This window comes from Podarcis gaigeae (genome assembly GCF_964106915.1).
Source record: "Podarcis gaigeae genome assembly, chromosome: 2".
NCBI classification, from domain to species: domain Eukaryota; kingdom Metazoa; phylum Chordata; class Lepidosauria; order Squamata; family Lacertidae; genus Podarcis; species Podarcis gaigeae.
The window spans coordinates 82,642,635-82,658,552 of record NC_139679.1 but is presented as its reverse complement, the minus strand read 5'-3'; the positions used below and the strand labels follow the sequence as shown (position 1 = coordinate 82,658,552).

General features: G+C 40.2%; 1 protein-coding gene across 4 annotated transcripts in view; it reads right to left on the bottom strand.

Annotated features, from left to right (window-relative positions):
• Positions 1-15,918, bottom strand: part of CACNA2D3 (calcium voltage-gated channel auxiliary subunit alpha2delta 3) — a 497,583-nt gene that overhangs the window by 283,599 nt on the left and 198,066 nt on the right. For all 4 annotated transcript variants that reach the window (XR_014561264.1, XM_083726996.1, XM_083726997.1 and 1 more), the window contains exons 6-8: positions 7,274-7,405; positions 2,343-2,403; positions 2,097-2,247 (exon numbers count right to left, since the gene is read on the bottom strand). Coding sequence is in view for 3 of the 4 variants with exons in the window: in XM_083726996.1 (XP_083583122.1) it covers positions 2,097-2,247; positions 2,343-2,403; positions 7,274-7,405 (344 nt within the window). In the remaining variant the exon portion in view is untranslated. The remainder of the gene's footprint in view (positions 1-2,096; positions 2,248-2,342; positions 2,404-7,273; positions 7,406-15,918) is intronic.

The window sequence follows — 15,918 nt, the reverse complement described above, 5'->3', positions numbered from 1 at the left end:
GAAAGTTTTTAATATTTAATGCTGTATTGTTTTTAACACTCGATTGGGAGCCGCCAAGAGTGGCTGGGGAAACTCAGCCAGATGGGCGGGGTATAAATAATAAATTATTATTATATTACTTTTCTGAGGGGGCCTGTATCTCAACGTTTTGCATACAGAAGAAACCAGATTTAAACTCTAGGTTCTCAATGCAGGGCTAGGAAAGACTCCTGTCCAAAACCCTGGAAAGTCACTGTTGGTTAAGGTAGACAAGACTAAGTTTTTTATGTATTTTATTTATTTAATATATTTGTTGGTTGCTTTTCTTACCATGTAACTCAAAAGTAGCTTACATTAAGGGCCTGTTCTCAAGCAGCTGATTTTGGGTGTTATGAAAAAAGGGGCAGCAATTTGTTATTTAATTTATTCTTGCTGTATTTTTTTATAGGCGGGGAAAGTTTGCATAGGGTTTTCTGCCTCAGTTGCCAAAATAAGTTTGTCGGCCTTGGGAACAAAGGCTGTGGTTGGGGAGGGCGCCATTTTTCTACTCTGATGCAGAAAATTGCTTTGGGCCGGCCTTGAGCTTACCCATGCATGCCCTCCCAACAACCACAGCTGGGAAACACAGGAGAACACCCATTTCCTGGTTATATTTTCTGCCTTTCTTGAATAAACAACAACTGGAGCAATGTTCTCTCACAGTATGTTTTAAAGCTTCTCTCGGACAACAGAATAATCTATTGCGTCAAAGCAGGTAGCAAGAGGATGGGATAAAAATAAGGTTTATTGCATCACATTACTTGAAAATAGGGGTGTAAATGACAGAGTAGGGCAGGGACTCCATTTCCCATCTGCCCCAGCCAGCGCAACCAATGTTGAGGGATGATGGAAGTTGTAATCCAAAGCAAATGGCCAAAGTTTCCTCATAGGAGTAGGAACTCAGAGCAAAAATCATGCAGTTTCAACCAACTGACTTTTGCTCTCTAAATACAACAACCCAATAGTAAATATTGATGGTGATAGGGTTTCTAGTTAAGGAAGGTATTTTCTTAAAATACACTAATTTGTATTTTTTTAAAAAACATGCAGAATATAACTACTTATTAACTTCATGATTAACCACTAAATGCACCTATTGAAATATTTTGATAATTAGGTTGACACATTTAGTCTCTGAAACTTATTTACTGGAGTTTTTGTTGGGCAATAAACCGTTGCTGATAGAGAAGGCAATTAGGCTTTCCTATTATTTGAGCTTCTAGTGATATTAATGTAGTGAGCAATTACAGATTAATAATAAATAAAAATACAGATTAATAAGATTATTAATAATAACAAACCTTTCCTGATAGAGAATGCAATTACACTTTGCTATTATGTAAGCTTCTGGTAATAATAATGTAGTGAGTAATTGCCGATTAATAAGATAGATACTATTTCCTAACATTGTTATCTCTTAAATATACAGTATGTTTGGAGTCTAGGTGCCTTTACACCATTTGATAATAATGTGCGTAGCTGAACACAAGTTTGACACACATGAAACACCAATGGGTATCCACATTCAGTTCAATGGATAGCACAGTTCTTAATACTCTTGCATTTATGTTTCCCAAAACTAAAATAGAAAACCAAACTTCTGCAACCTGCAGATAGGTTGGAACGGCAGAGCATGTTGCTGTGAAGACAGAATCAAAGAATTGTAGAGTTGGAAAGGACTCTGAAGGCCATATCATCCAACCCCCTGCAATGCAGGAATCTCAACTAAAGTATCCATGACAAATGGCCATCCAACCTCTGCTTTAAAACTTTCACAACCTCACAAGGGAGTCCGATAGACTGTCAAATGGTTCTTACTAAAGCAGAATTCTGTGGGTCCTAACTACAGTGGTACAGCCCAGATCTAACTTTGTCATATCTGTGAAAAGTGTGTGTAAACAAATGAGTTTTTCAGGCAGACTTGGGCTCTGGCATGTCTCTATATCTAGAGATTTGGTATTATCCATGATCTTACACACTGTCTTCATCTCTTGTCCTCTGAATTCCTGTGTAGACTCCATATCAAGGGGGAGGGGAAATAGGGGGAAATAATTAAGCAGAAAGTTAGACATACTCACAGCAATTATGTTAAAAAAATCATCATCTCCCAGAGTATCCAAAATGGACGACACAGTCTGCTTTGCAATTGTCAGGCGGAGTCCTTTCATGCTGCCACTGACATCCACTAAAATGACTACATCTTTGGGAGAAGTGGCTGCCTGGATATACCTAGATAAGCAAGGGAAGGAGGGCAGTGTAAATTGAACTTTTGAGATTGTAGCTCCTGACCCCCCTGAAAGTTTTAGTGGACAGCTGTGACCTACCATTTTCGATTTCTGCAATCAAATGCAATGACTCCATTTTCGTCTGGCTCCCATTTAATTCCTGGAGAGAGAAGAAACAGGGTAGAATAGCAAAAACAAATTTTTATGTTTCAAAGTTTGAAAGAGAAGTCTGGTATTCTTATTCACTGTCCAGACTGGCTAAATGCTTTTTCTTTGTTGGGGTGGGGAATGATAATTGAAATAGCTACATTACAGAATTCCTCACAACTGACTTTAGAACAAAGGCCATTCCCACAACACAGTTAGTGTCTTTCACAGGGTCATTAAGATACTCACTACGCTAGAAGACGGGAACTGGCAGGGCCATGTTGTGCCAACGTTCCTCCTCTAAACTAACTTGCCAACAGTGATTACTGTCATCACGCCTAATGGTATTACTCACAGGCTGGGTGTCCAGACATTTTGGTACAGATCCTATGATCATACTGAGGTAATGTCTCTGATTAGTGGATCATAGAAAAGTATGTTAAAGGACATTACCGTTGTCATTTTTATTCACTGTTACTGTTACTACTTGGTATTCAAATCATGATGGAGGAAAAGAATTAACCACACTCTAATAATGGCATTAGGGCTGAAACTTATGGGATGAATTCGTGAGTGTTTTTATCATTGATCACAGAGTAATTAGAACCATATTTGATCCTTCCTAGTGACATGTGGATATCAACTAGAGAATAATCAAACACATTTCCTGCTTGACTGAACTGTGGTGCTTTCCAGTGTCAAAATGTAAAAGAAATGGAAATAACACTGCAAGGAAGTGAAATCTGCCAGGTTAAGGAGTCAGTCCCAAAAAACTGAATTAAAGAGCAACGTTAGAAAGCTTTAATCTAGGTTGGCTCTGTCATGCAACACAGTGAAGCAACTCAACTCAGGGAGTGCTATTAAAACAGGTACATTTTTATTGCTTGTAGGCAGTTCAAGTAGCCTTAGCCGTTGAGGCTGGATTTTATGTATGATGAGATATTGAAACTGAATTTTGATTGATCTAACAATGAGGTTCTACCTCAAATTCAAGATGACTGCCAATATGGCTGTTGCTGTATTTAAAGTATGAAGCCAAATGAATTTCCTGATAACCCAGGGGACGAAGAAGGACCTGCCTTCCCAGGAGAGGGGTGAAGACTCAGAAGGGACTGGAGGATGGTAAGAGAGTTCCAAGACAGGTGCTGGGAGATCTGTGGTCTTGATATTTATGGCTTAGTATGTTTGCTGACTGTTCCTTTCCTCATTAATTACCTCCATGTTTTTGAGCACCAGGCTCTGGGCACCTGAGTAAACGTTCCACAGCAACTGTTCCCCAACAGGAATCAACAGCTGAAAATGACCCCTGGAAATTATTACATATATGAAATTAAACATGGTCTGAAATCTGCATGACTACATTGGGAGAATGTGTGTGTGTGTGTGTGTGAGAGAGAGAGAGAGAGAGAGAGAGAGTGTCCCTGGAACAGAAGAAAGCAAGATGTATTGCTTGGTGCTGCAAGTTGTGTTGGCCTCATTTGGGATCTATTTCAGGTAGCAAAATGTTCTGGCGCCAACATTGCCTTTAATATGTGAATTTTAAACTGAAACTATTGAGGATGAACATTGTTTTGATTGTTGGGCTAGCTAAGAGCCAAACTATACAGACAGAAAAGCATGATACAGTTGTCTTCAGGCTACAAACAAATATCTGAATGCTCTCAATGTCAGAAACTTTCTTCCTTGAAAGTAGCAGCATGGCAGGAAGAAATGCCTAGTCTTCCTGCTGACAAGAATTTTTCTAAATGCTGGGAATTTTTGATGGGGCATTCAAACATGTGACCTCACAATGTATGCCCAAGTTATATAGTTCCAGGAGGCCTGAACGTGTAGTTCAACTCTAAGCAATAATTGGGGATTAAACTCTGAGGATGTAATTTGAATACATTGTAATCCTACCCTGGAATTCAATTCAGACAAATAATAAGGGAATTAGATTCCACTTCTGAAATACTGATTATTAATGTGATTCCATTCAGACATCATGCTTAGAACCTAAACCAGGTGTGAAGAGGCAGTGGTGATGGTGTTGTTCCCCTCAGCAGTCAGAAATAAAGCAGAAACACTGAATGGGAGGCATAGGCTGGATGAGGAATCAGAAAGATGAAAGCTGAGTGGACCAGAAGCAGAGCGAAAGGAACCATAAGGACACATTTCCCTTGTAGCGTGAGCACCTTATAGGCCCAGAGATAAGAGTGTGGTGCCCTCTAAAGCAGCATTCAAATAAGATGAGAGGCGAGCTCTTACATATAGAATAGTAGGGGAACAAAGTCCCAATAATGAGCCTATAACAGGATATTGGTGAAACACTAGGGGCAGAAAGGAGGATAAAGGACAAGCCCAGGGAAAGAGTCCAGTGAGCTCTTGTAACAATGGCCCCATCCAGTATAAACTAAACACAGGGTATATTGATGCTCTGAGGAGACTTTGGGCATGGAAGGTGATGGATAAATAAATCTAGAGTAAATATAACACAGAGGTGTGTATTTTCATTATTGTAATAGTTATTATTATTTCTTATTGGTAGAAGGCAATGCTAACTTAGACTTCTTTGTTTTGCTGTCTGTATAATTTTCATAAATAAAAAAATAAAATAAAATAAAATAAAACAGAGGTGAGCAGTCATTTTTCCATTGAGGATACATTCCCTGGAGGGCCATCTGTGAGAGCCACACATGCTGGCAGTGGGAGGCATGAAGACAGCTGTGGGAAGCACCACTTCATTTCCTCCCTCCCAACCACTCAGCTGCAACAGGCAGCTCTTACCAGATGTTTGAACTGATCATCTGCAGAGGGCTTATGAAATTAGTCCAAGGGTCACATGAAATTACAACAGGAGTTGTATGTATCTATAGGGCTGCTGATTGTCCAACCCCAATCTAAACCATGGTTTGAATTTCCAAATATGCACATGAGCCGTGTTCTTGCTTTCATTTTCCAGCTGTTCAGCACTCTCCCATCTTCCCATGCAGCAGCCTCAGGAGGCTGAGCAACAACTATAATTGCGGTTTACCAATTAAGACACATGATTAGATCATAGTTTGCTGAAACCATTGGTTCTGATTCTGGTTTGTGAGACGATCACAGTTTGTTAGATCAAATATAAAACTAAACATTGTTAAGCTTCCTTAACAATGGTTTAGTGTAATGTCTGGATTGGATAAGGTTCATGGCTCAGTGGTAGAACATCTACCTTGCACACAAAAGGTGTCAAGTTCAAGCCATGATATCTCCTGCCTGAAACCCTGGAAAGACACTGCCAGTTAGAGCAGACAGTATTGAGCTAGATGTAGTACTGAGCTAGAAGGACAAAGGATCTGACTCAGCATAAAGTGGCTTTCTGTGTTCCAGCATGAACCATTAATAATCAGAGAGTTCTCATTCATTAGCAATCTTATACTAGACATGATCCAGCCAAAGTGTTTTTAAATCACAATAATTTTAAGCAACCACTTAACACTTGAACTGCATAGTTGTTGTTGTTTTTTAAAAAAAAATGCTTAATTTTGGTTGGATCGTGTCCAATATAAATAATTTCATTTTAGCAGGCCAACGTGTTCTAAATAGCTTATTTGTCCCTACAGGAACCTTCTGCAGTAAGCCCCTAGTAATTAAAATTTTCAGATGAGAAACTGAGGCTAAGGAATAATATTTGCCCATTGTCACCAAGTGAATTCAGAACTGAGGAGAAATTTAGAGTTGTGTTTCCTATGCACTTTCTGAGATAAAAAAAAAAGTAACTCCAGCACATAAATCCTTAGAATGAAAGCCGCAGAACTTACGTTACTATAATCTGGATTTCCAGAGATTTAATTGCAAATTATTGAAAGGAGGACACACAGAGTTATCAACTCAAAGCCATTCTATTATCACAAGATAGGATGGTTTATTGTGAGATTGGTGCTGTTGAAGCAAAGAAGTTTTTCACAACACCCACACATTAGCATCACAATCCTATCCAGTATTATTTTCCTTGTTTAATCTGGATTTATCCTTTCTTCAGAAAATACAGTATTTTTTTTAATGTTTCCAACAACGCTTTTGCAATTTTAAGTCCAAGTTTGACAGCACTCATAGTCTATAATTGCACTGCATTTTTCTGTTTGATATAAATGGCTGCAAAATAAAACACATTACTAATGCTTCATCCTTTTGAACAAACACCAATCAAAACAGCTAGCAAAATAAATATTTGACAGCAGAGAAGAAATGGTGTGATCATATTAACTGTATGTAAGAAAACCAGGAAACAGTTAAAGTGCTCTAAAATTATCTGTTTAACATCATTATTTTTACTTATGTGCTTTTATTGCCACAGCTGCGGTGTCAGCACTACCGCAGCCTCAAGTCATGCTTTCTAAATTCCCAAGCAAAATTAAAACTTCCTTTCTATTAAAAATTCAAATGTTTCTGCAGTAGGAGAGATATCCTAAGGGTTTCAGCTGTTTCCTTCCTCTGAGAAAAAAAAGAAGATTATTTGCTGCTTCAGAAGGTCTTGGAGTATATGCCTGAGCTAATGGTGCCTACACTCAGAACAAATTCAACTTGGAATGAACTGCTCTGATCCTAAGTCCAGGAAGCAGTTCACAAGAAGGAATATGCCAGCAATACCTTGGCATATGTCCTTTTGCTTCTCAGTACAAGTAGAGGATGGAAGGAGAACAGAAGGGTGAGTCAAGAAAGGGTCAGTTCACTGGAACACAGTAAGCCAAGAATGTGTATCTTCCTTTTCAAAGAGCAATAATTTACTCCAGCCAAGTACTGTCCACAGAGTACCATAGCTAATTCACTAACAAAAGCAAAAATAAAAATAAAAAAATGAACAGACCTGGCTCTTAGCAGGGTGGAGGGAATCAATTCCCCTCCCCAAAATGTCTTCTTACCTGGGTATTGCCTAAAAAAGCCCTTTGCGCTTCCAAAATATTGCCATATAAGGGAAGGGTCACGGTCAAAGTTGTCAACAAACACTTTGTTTAATGATTCAGACCAAAAGACTCCGTTCACAATAGCAGGATCTGAAAAAGAAGGAGGAGAAGGTGTGAGAGAACTTTGGTTGGGTAATTAGCATCCAAGAACATCTTCCCCAGCGGCTGCAGACACTTTAAAATTCCTCGGTGTCAATGCAGAGAAACACATGCGCAAGCATTCAGTACAGTAGTTCCAATGACGTGTAAAATAATGGTTGATCTCAATCGACTTACTTTAATGGGGTAATTTTAATGGAGTGGAAAAGAGGTGAATTGTTTTCTGCACTAAATCATCAAGGAAAACACTAGGAGAGGAGGGAGCAGCGAAATTGTCTGAGCTACATATCTTTGAACTAAGCTTTCATCTAAATATTTATATTTACAAGCACATGCTGTTCATTAAAACAGAGCAGACTTTGTTTAAAAGACGTGTCTCCCTTGAGCGGCATGCTTTTCTAAATATGGGAGGGCATGAAAAATTAAAACCAACAATACCAGAGATATCCTGGACAGGAACCATTGTTCTAGCTGAAATCAAACCTGGCTAAGAGGTCAGGGATCATCAGTTTGGAAAGACAAAAACTACCAATTTTTACTAGTTGAAGCACAACAGCCAAATTTTCAATCTTATGCACTACAGATGTACCCAGGTCTGGGAACTGAGGAGTTGAAAAAGTCACTCTGAGAGAGCAGGCACATAGTTTGGGGACGCTCCTAGATCCACTCTCTCTCACTGGGGGCTCAAGTAAGCTCTGTGGTGATAAGCACCTGTTATCAGCGTAGTTCTGTTTGCCAACTATGCCCTTTCCCATACAGCCATAGTTTAGTCCAGGCTTCCTGAACCTTGGCCATCCAGATGTTTTGAGACTACAATTCCCATCATCCCTGACCACTGGTCCTGCTAGCTAGGGATCATGGGAGTTGTAGGCCAAAAACATCTGAAGGGCCGAGGTTGAGGAAGCCTGGTTTAGTCACTGTGATTCATGAACTGGTTACCTCACAATTGGACTACTGTAATGCACTCCATGTGGGGCTTCCCTTGGGATTGATTTGGAAACTGCAGCTGGTACAGAATGCTGAAGCCAGGTTGTTTCAATACTAAAATAAATAAGGTAATGAAATATTTTCCCTGTTACTTTAATCACACTTACCACAGCAAACTAAATGTTAATCACTAAAAGCACCAAACTTTACATTTAGGAAGTTGAAGCCAAATTGAGGCCATTAAGAGTTTGTGGTGGTTCCCAGGAAGAATACCCTCTACCCATGCTGGGACAGCATAAGATGTTTGGATGTGAGGGGATCATCCTTGTGTTTTCTTCTCTCCTAGAAGCACCATGGCCACACAAAAGTGTTTTGGAGGGAAACAACTGCCACATTTCTCACCTCTGGAAACTGAGACCAAAGGTCTTTGACTTCGTCTTTCACACCTACACTAACTGAAAGGGGTGCATGGTTCACCCTGCTCTGCTCTCTTGCAAAAGGGGGAAAAGCCAACAATTTTGGCTTTTCCATTCCACTTCCCTACACAAGGAAAACAGCCCTTCATTTATCTAACAATGGAGCAGGTAGGAAGATTTCTCTTTCACGCTACTGTAGTTTTAAATGTTGCTGCTGGAGTGGGGAAATGTTTGTTGCGGATGCTGCCGCTGACACTAGATGTAAACTTGACCTCTATGTAGAACAGGGGTTTTTGGGTGGTGACTTCTCACCTGAAAAAGAAAGTCACGTCTATCTGCTTGGGCCTTTTAGGATAGCTGCAAAGATGCTTCTTTTTAAACAAGCTTATAATGGATAGGGGAAATGAGGAAGCTGCATTTGCTTTGCTTTGCTTTTGATTCTTGTGCTACTCGTAGGCTATAATTGCTTACTTTTAAAATGTCATCATTGCATTTTTATAAACCTACTTGCGTTATTATTTTGCTGTCACCTACCCTAAGAATCAAAATAACTGAAAACAAGCTATATGTTTTTTAAAATAAATGAAATGGAAACTATTGGCTGGTTTCCTGTGAACATTTCAAAATGTAAGTGGAAAAAAGATTACCTAGGGGAGGATAATTTACCCTAGGCTATCTAATAAATCATTTTCCAAGCCAGAGAATGAACACAGATCCAAGTCCATAGAACATGACCAAGTCAAGTTCTATATTCTCTGGATTACATTGACTCTTAAAATGACCAGATTATACCTACTCAACCTGTAGAATATGGAGATCAAGCCTCCTGGGTATGTAAAAGACGATGTTGAAAAAGACTATTAAAATCCTAACCATTTGTCATGATTAGAATTTCACAGCAGCTCTTATAACAATATGCAGAAGACTTCACTATTCATTCTATATTCCACTTCCATGAATTCCTTAAATTGTCACTGCTTTATCTGAAACATTTTCTCAATCTTATGGGTACTCTGTATCCTCTACTACTTAGATGTGAAATGTGTAAATTATTTTGGGAGCAGCAATAATGCAAAGCAGGGCGGAGATCATCCTCCTTCTTTCATGGAATAGAATCAGAAGCCAGCAAATTTAAAGCAAATCAGAAGCCAGCAAAATGAAGCAAATATATTTCGCTTCTCTGTCAGTCCTTTAAAGGCCTCTCTTGATTAGCCTTTTTCAGAGAAGTTTCCTGGCAACAACCTTTGCAATAAAAAAACCCCGGAAGCTTTCACCCTTTCGATAAGACATATGTGGCAATGTACAATTTGTTTTAGTGCCATTTCTGCAGTTGCTATCAGGTTCTTTATTGATATTTAATATAAACATTGCCTGTGGACAAACAGGTACACTGACAGCAATCTGAAATATAATTGTCCAAATGCATGTAGCAATTAAGTTGTTGTCATAGATATTATTGACCCTAAGAGGTAGAGCTGAGACAAAGACTGCATTCAGCCAGAACAAATGCAATGCCATGGAATGTACAAAGGGAAAAGAAAGCTCACTGATAACACTTCTTGGCTCTTATATTTCTTCAGCTATTTAATAATCTATGGCCGTTTAAATGTGTTTGTTTTAACTATTTTGTGCTTTTACCTTGCATTTTTATCTTGTGAACCACCCTGAAATATTTGGATGAAGGACAGTTTAAATAATCATCATCATCATCATCATCATCATCATCATCATCTAATGGTGGGCAAAGCCCCGTTTCCACAAGCATTATGCATTCCAAAAGATAGGTCTGTCAAAATAAAGCATATTTCTAAATAGGTAAAGATAAAGGGACCCCTGACCATTAGGTCCAGTCGTGACCGACTCTGGGGTTGAAGTGCTCATCTCGCTTTATTCTCTGAGGGAGCCTTAAATTCCAGATAGTCTAACTCAAGCTTTACAGTATCGCACACCTGCCATCCACAAAGAGATATACAATGAACAGTTTACAAGCAGATCAATTTTAACAGGGGCTGGAGAGTAGTAGTCTCCCCTTCCCACAAACCCATACCTGGCCAGCTCTTACCAGTCAAGGCCAAAACAGAGAGATTTTTGGAGAAAACTTGGAGAAAAGGGAGACTGATCTGTCATCTCCAGGATACACGGCGTTTCCATGCGCTCTAGCTTTCTTCACGGTGTTCCATTGCGCCAGAAACGGTTTAGTCATGCTGGCCACATGACTTGAAAAGCTGTCTGCGGACAAACACTGGCTCCCTCGGCCTGAGAGTAAGATGAGCGCCGCAACCCCATAGTCACCTTTGACTGGACTTAACTGTCCAGTGGTTCTTTACCTCTACCTTTTACATGACTATCTGCAGTGTGTGTGTGTGTTCAAAATAGCATTTAAATTTCTGTGGAAACTAGGGTTTATTGCTAGGCTGTGGAAATAAGAAAGTTTAAGAGTTCACGTGCTTTTTGTTCTAATTGCAGCATGAAATGGAACAGAATTAATTATTGCCCAGACACAAATTTGTAATGTTCATGAGTCTGGATAAATTGGCAGACTACGCTGTCCAGACATACTTCATCAAGATGATTTTGATGTATGCGGCAAACTGTGACAGCGCTGCATACAGCCAGGTTTTAAGGCATCAGAATGTGCTGAAGCTATGCACAGCTGCACATACGCTCACAGGAATCAGTAGCATAAGTTTTAGAAATGTCTCCAGTTCACTATGAATTGCCTGAACATCTGGAGTTTTACATAGACAGCCCCTGGATGACCTGGGAAAGCACTTAATCAAGATCGGCTTTATTCGTGGCTGGCATCTGTGTCCCCACGCCCCCATCTCTTTTGTTTCAGCAGTAGGTAGCATTAGTTGCTACCATGCACTCCGAGAACACTGTAAGAATAATGCTAGACAGTTGTATTCTTCACATTCAGAGTAGCCCTGTTTTGCCTTAATACAACTGTGCTTTTGAAAGCTTAGAATCACTGGTTCCATCATTGTACCCGCCCCCACTCCCAAAAAAACTAGGGTGCTCCTCGCTATTTAAAGGGTGCCTAAATTATTACAGAATGTTGGAGCTGGAAGGGACAGCTGGAAGTCATGTAGTTCAATTTCCTGTTCAGTGCAGGATGCAATTACATCCATAAGAACATGAGAAGATCCTGTTGGATCAGGTCAGTGGTCCATCCTGCTCTCTCAGTGTCCAACCAGATGTCGATGGTAAGCCTGCAAGCAGGACCTAAGTAGCTCAGGGGATGAGGTCATGGGTTCAAGGCCCACACTGGGCAAAAGATTCCTGTCCTTCAGGGGTCTGGATTAGATGACCCTCATGGTCCCATTCAACTATGATTCTGAGCATCTGCATGTATGCTTCCAGTGAAGTAAAACTCACCATCTCCCAAGGCAGTCTTCCTACTGTCAGACAGTTCTTGTTAGGAGGTTTCTCCTAATGCTTAGCCAAAGTCTTTTTCCCTGTTATTTCTCGTCCTGCCTCTGGAGGCACAGAGGACAAACCTTCCTATTCTGCAACCCCTCAAATATTTTGAAGACAGTGATCATGTCTCCCCTCAATCTTGTATCCTCCAGACTAATCAGACATCATATGTGAAAATCACCCATGACCTCCTAGCCTCATCATGATACCACTTTCTGTGGAGATGAAACTCTAAAGATTTGCTCCTGAGACCTGATTCCCAGACTGATTTGCCCATATTGTGTGGCTAAAATTACAGTATGGAGACAGTTTATGTGTTTACTCCTGAGACAAACATGAATATGCCAAGAATCTGGGAGTAGTTAAGCATGCTCATGTCTGTCTCATTTGTAGACAGGCTAATAAATCCTCCCCATGTTGCAAATGTTGACAGAGGAGTGATTTGTGGGAGTGCTTCTCTGATGCAATTGCTAGCATGGGAAGTAGCCTCGAATGGTGATAAGGAGTTATTTTCAGCCTAATTCTTGTTTCCCATCCAAAAACTATACCAACGTTTTGAATTCATCTGGGTACAGATTTCATTTCGCATTAAATTGCTTATGAGCTTCACAGCATATATCAGGGATGGAGCCAGAGTCCTGAGCAGAATAAGACTAGCTGGGCAGAGTGGGTTTGGGATCTGGCCTGCCTAAAAAGCTAGAGGGCTCTGAAAGAAGAGCTCGCTTCTGTTGTTGCGCTCCGGGCAAGGGTATATTAAATGACCACCTTCCCCACATGTTACAGATAGGTAGCCGTGTTGGTCTGCCATAGTCAAAACAAAAAAATTCCTTCCAGTAGCACCTTAAAGACCAACTAAGTCAGTTCTTGGTATGAGCTTTCATGTGCATGCATCTGAAGAAGTGTGCATGCACACAAAAGCTCATACCAAGAACTGACTTAGTTGGTCTTTAAGGTGCTACTGGAAGGATTTTTTTTGTTTTTTCTTCCCCACATGGTTTAAGATCTTCTGTGTGTGTGTATGTGTGTGTGTGTGTGTGTGTGTGTAAGTCAGACATACTGAAGTCCCCTTAACCCAGACTCTATATTCCCCACTCCCTCTCTCCCCCTGGCTCAAGCAACTTGCAACAGCCTTCAGGCAGTGGAGCCCAGCCAAGGAGCTCTGCAGAACCCATTAATAAATCAGTTTAGTTTCACCATGCCAGGTATGGAACCTTACATCATATCTAACAAATCTTGTGTTAAAATTTATCCAGGTCTTGCCTGGATCCAGTATTGTAGAAACAAAGTCTAATTAACCTTGAAAAAATTATGTTGCTCAGATTCTCCTTTCCAAAGATACCTTCAACAAGTGAGTTTATTCATTAACATAATGTTTCAGATTCTCTGCTTCTAGTGCTGCTTCCACATTGGGCATTTCGTGTAGAAATGTTTTCAGCCACAGGGTACTATAGGACAACATACACCCTCCTCTCTTCCAGCTTCTGCTGGTGGAAAGAGCACCACTGGTGGAATGGCTCTGCCATAGCGGGGTCCCCAAGCTGCCTGTGATGGCTGAGACACAATGCTGGCAGTAGCCAGCAGAAATCCCAGAAGCAGGGTATTTTGCACCAAGGGAAGGCTTGAAGGTTTCGCATTCATAGGATCAAAATCCCATGGGTACCAATCTTTGGGATTCTCTGCTGCACCAATCTGGAAACAGCTGCTGCAACTTTTCTCCCATCCCTCACAAAAGCCCCTGGCTAAAGCATGTGCGCCAAGCTCAAGGCACCAGACTACACAAAGGTACTTTTCAATGCCCTCCAAAAGATGACAGAGATCATAGAGTCATAGGACTAAGCTCCAAGGCTGCCATCAGACCAATGTTGTCTTGTTGTCTTTAAGGAAATACAGCACCCATGGCTCAGGGACTTAACATATTCCTTTCAGGATCCAATGATTTCTAACATAAGGGGTTCACATGAAACTCTTCATGCATTAAAACCATGCTCAGGAATTATGAGAGTTGTAGTCCAGCAATATCTGGAGGGCCACAGGTTAGCTACTCTTTCATTTATGCTGTGCTCCACAGCCTTCCTGGCTGCCAATGCATCCTGATTCAAAAAAGGTCCATGGGAGGAGTTGTTTCATGCTATCTTCATCCGGGCTTTAATTGGTGCTTTTGTAATCACCTACCAAGGTGGACTGTTTTGCATTGCTTTAACACAAGCCCTCTTACAAAACACCACATTCCTTTGGTAAATAAGGGTACTGTGGTCAGATATAATGAGCTTCCAGCTTTTGATCTGGGGAAAGTATATAAAAATAGAATTCTAAAATTCTGGAAAACTGAAATTAAGCTTGCAACCCAATGTACCATGGCTAGTTTTATAGAACTCACAAAACTGATTTTAGTTATTTCTGAATAAATATCAGTGTTGTGCTGTATGAACTGCTTAATTTATTTCTAGAAATACAGTGGTGCCTCGCTAGACGAAATTAATCCGTTCCGCGATTCTCTTCGTCTAGCGGTTTTTTCGTCTTGCGAAGCAAGCCCATTGACAGCTTAGCGGATTAGTGCTAGAGCTGTCAAGCGGCTTCCAGCGATCAGCTGTTAAGCGGCTTATCAGCGGAACAGCTGATAAGCGGCTTAGCGGCTTAGGAAAAGGGCAAAAAAAGCAAAAAAAAAACCGCTGGGGGACGCAAGATTTTTTCGTCTTGTGAAGCAACCCCATAGGGAAATTCGTTTTGCGAAGCGCCTCCAAAACAGAAAAACCCTTTCGTCTAGCGGGTTTTTCGTCTTGCGAGGCGTTCGTCTTGCGGGGCACCACTGTACTGCACATTGCAGATTGGGTTGTTTTTGTTTTTATAATGTATTTTGTGTTTCTATATTGTGATTTTATGTTGCAACCACCCTGAGGGTATAGGATGGTATAGAAACTTACTTAATTAATTAATAATAGAAGAGCTCAGGATACTACAAATCCAGAGAAATTAAGTTCAGTGCCTAACTAGAACTCATTTTGAATTGTGTCCAAGTAAAAATAAAAAGAACAAAAAAGATTGGATAATCTAAAAAAGAAAAGAGAGGAAGACAGAGAGCAAGAATTTGTAAATTCTCAAACCTAGTTCTTAAATGTTGTACACTTCAGCTAAGTATTAACGCTAAGCAAGTAGAGGGCATCTTCCCCCCCCCCCCCGCCCAATACAGTTCCAAAGTGTGATCTGTTTTATATAGAAAGGAGAAATGAATAATTACCATATTCTAAGATAACAGAGTGAAGAAATCCCACCATGGAATAAGTGCTTAAGAAAAAGTGTGCATGTATCTTTTGTAGATCTTTAAACCTTCCTTCTATACTATAAATAAATGTTGTAATATTTACATTTGCCTCACAACCATCTGAATGTAAGCCTGGCATGGCCAATCCCAAAGGACTTCGGAAAGTACTGATTATGACGTCATTTGCCATTGAGTGCAAAGGTTTAGACTAGCTCCCAAATGCATATTTTCATGGCAGCTATTGCATCTGTTTTTGGTTGAAAGGGTAAAATAGTATTCCGTTATTCATACTGAAAGCAATACCTCTAGTCCAGAGATCTGTGCCCCCCTACCAAGGATTGCACTCTCATTTATTTATTTATTGCATTGTTATTGTGGCCTTTGCTGTAAACATTCCGGGGGTGGATTGATCACAAACTGGACAAGGGGTAGATTTTAAAAAACAAAACAGAAACAAAAAACAGAAACAAATGAAACATCCT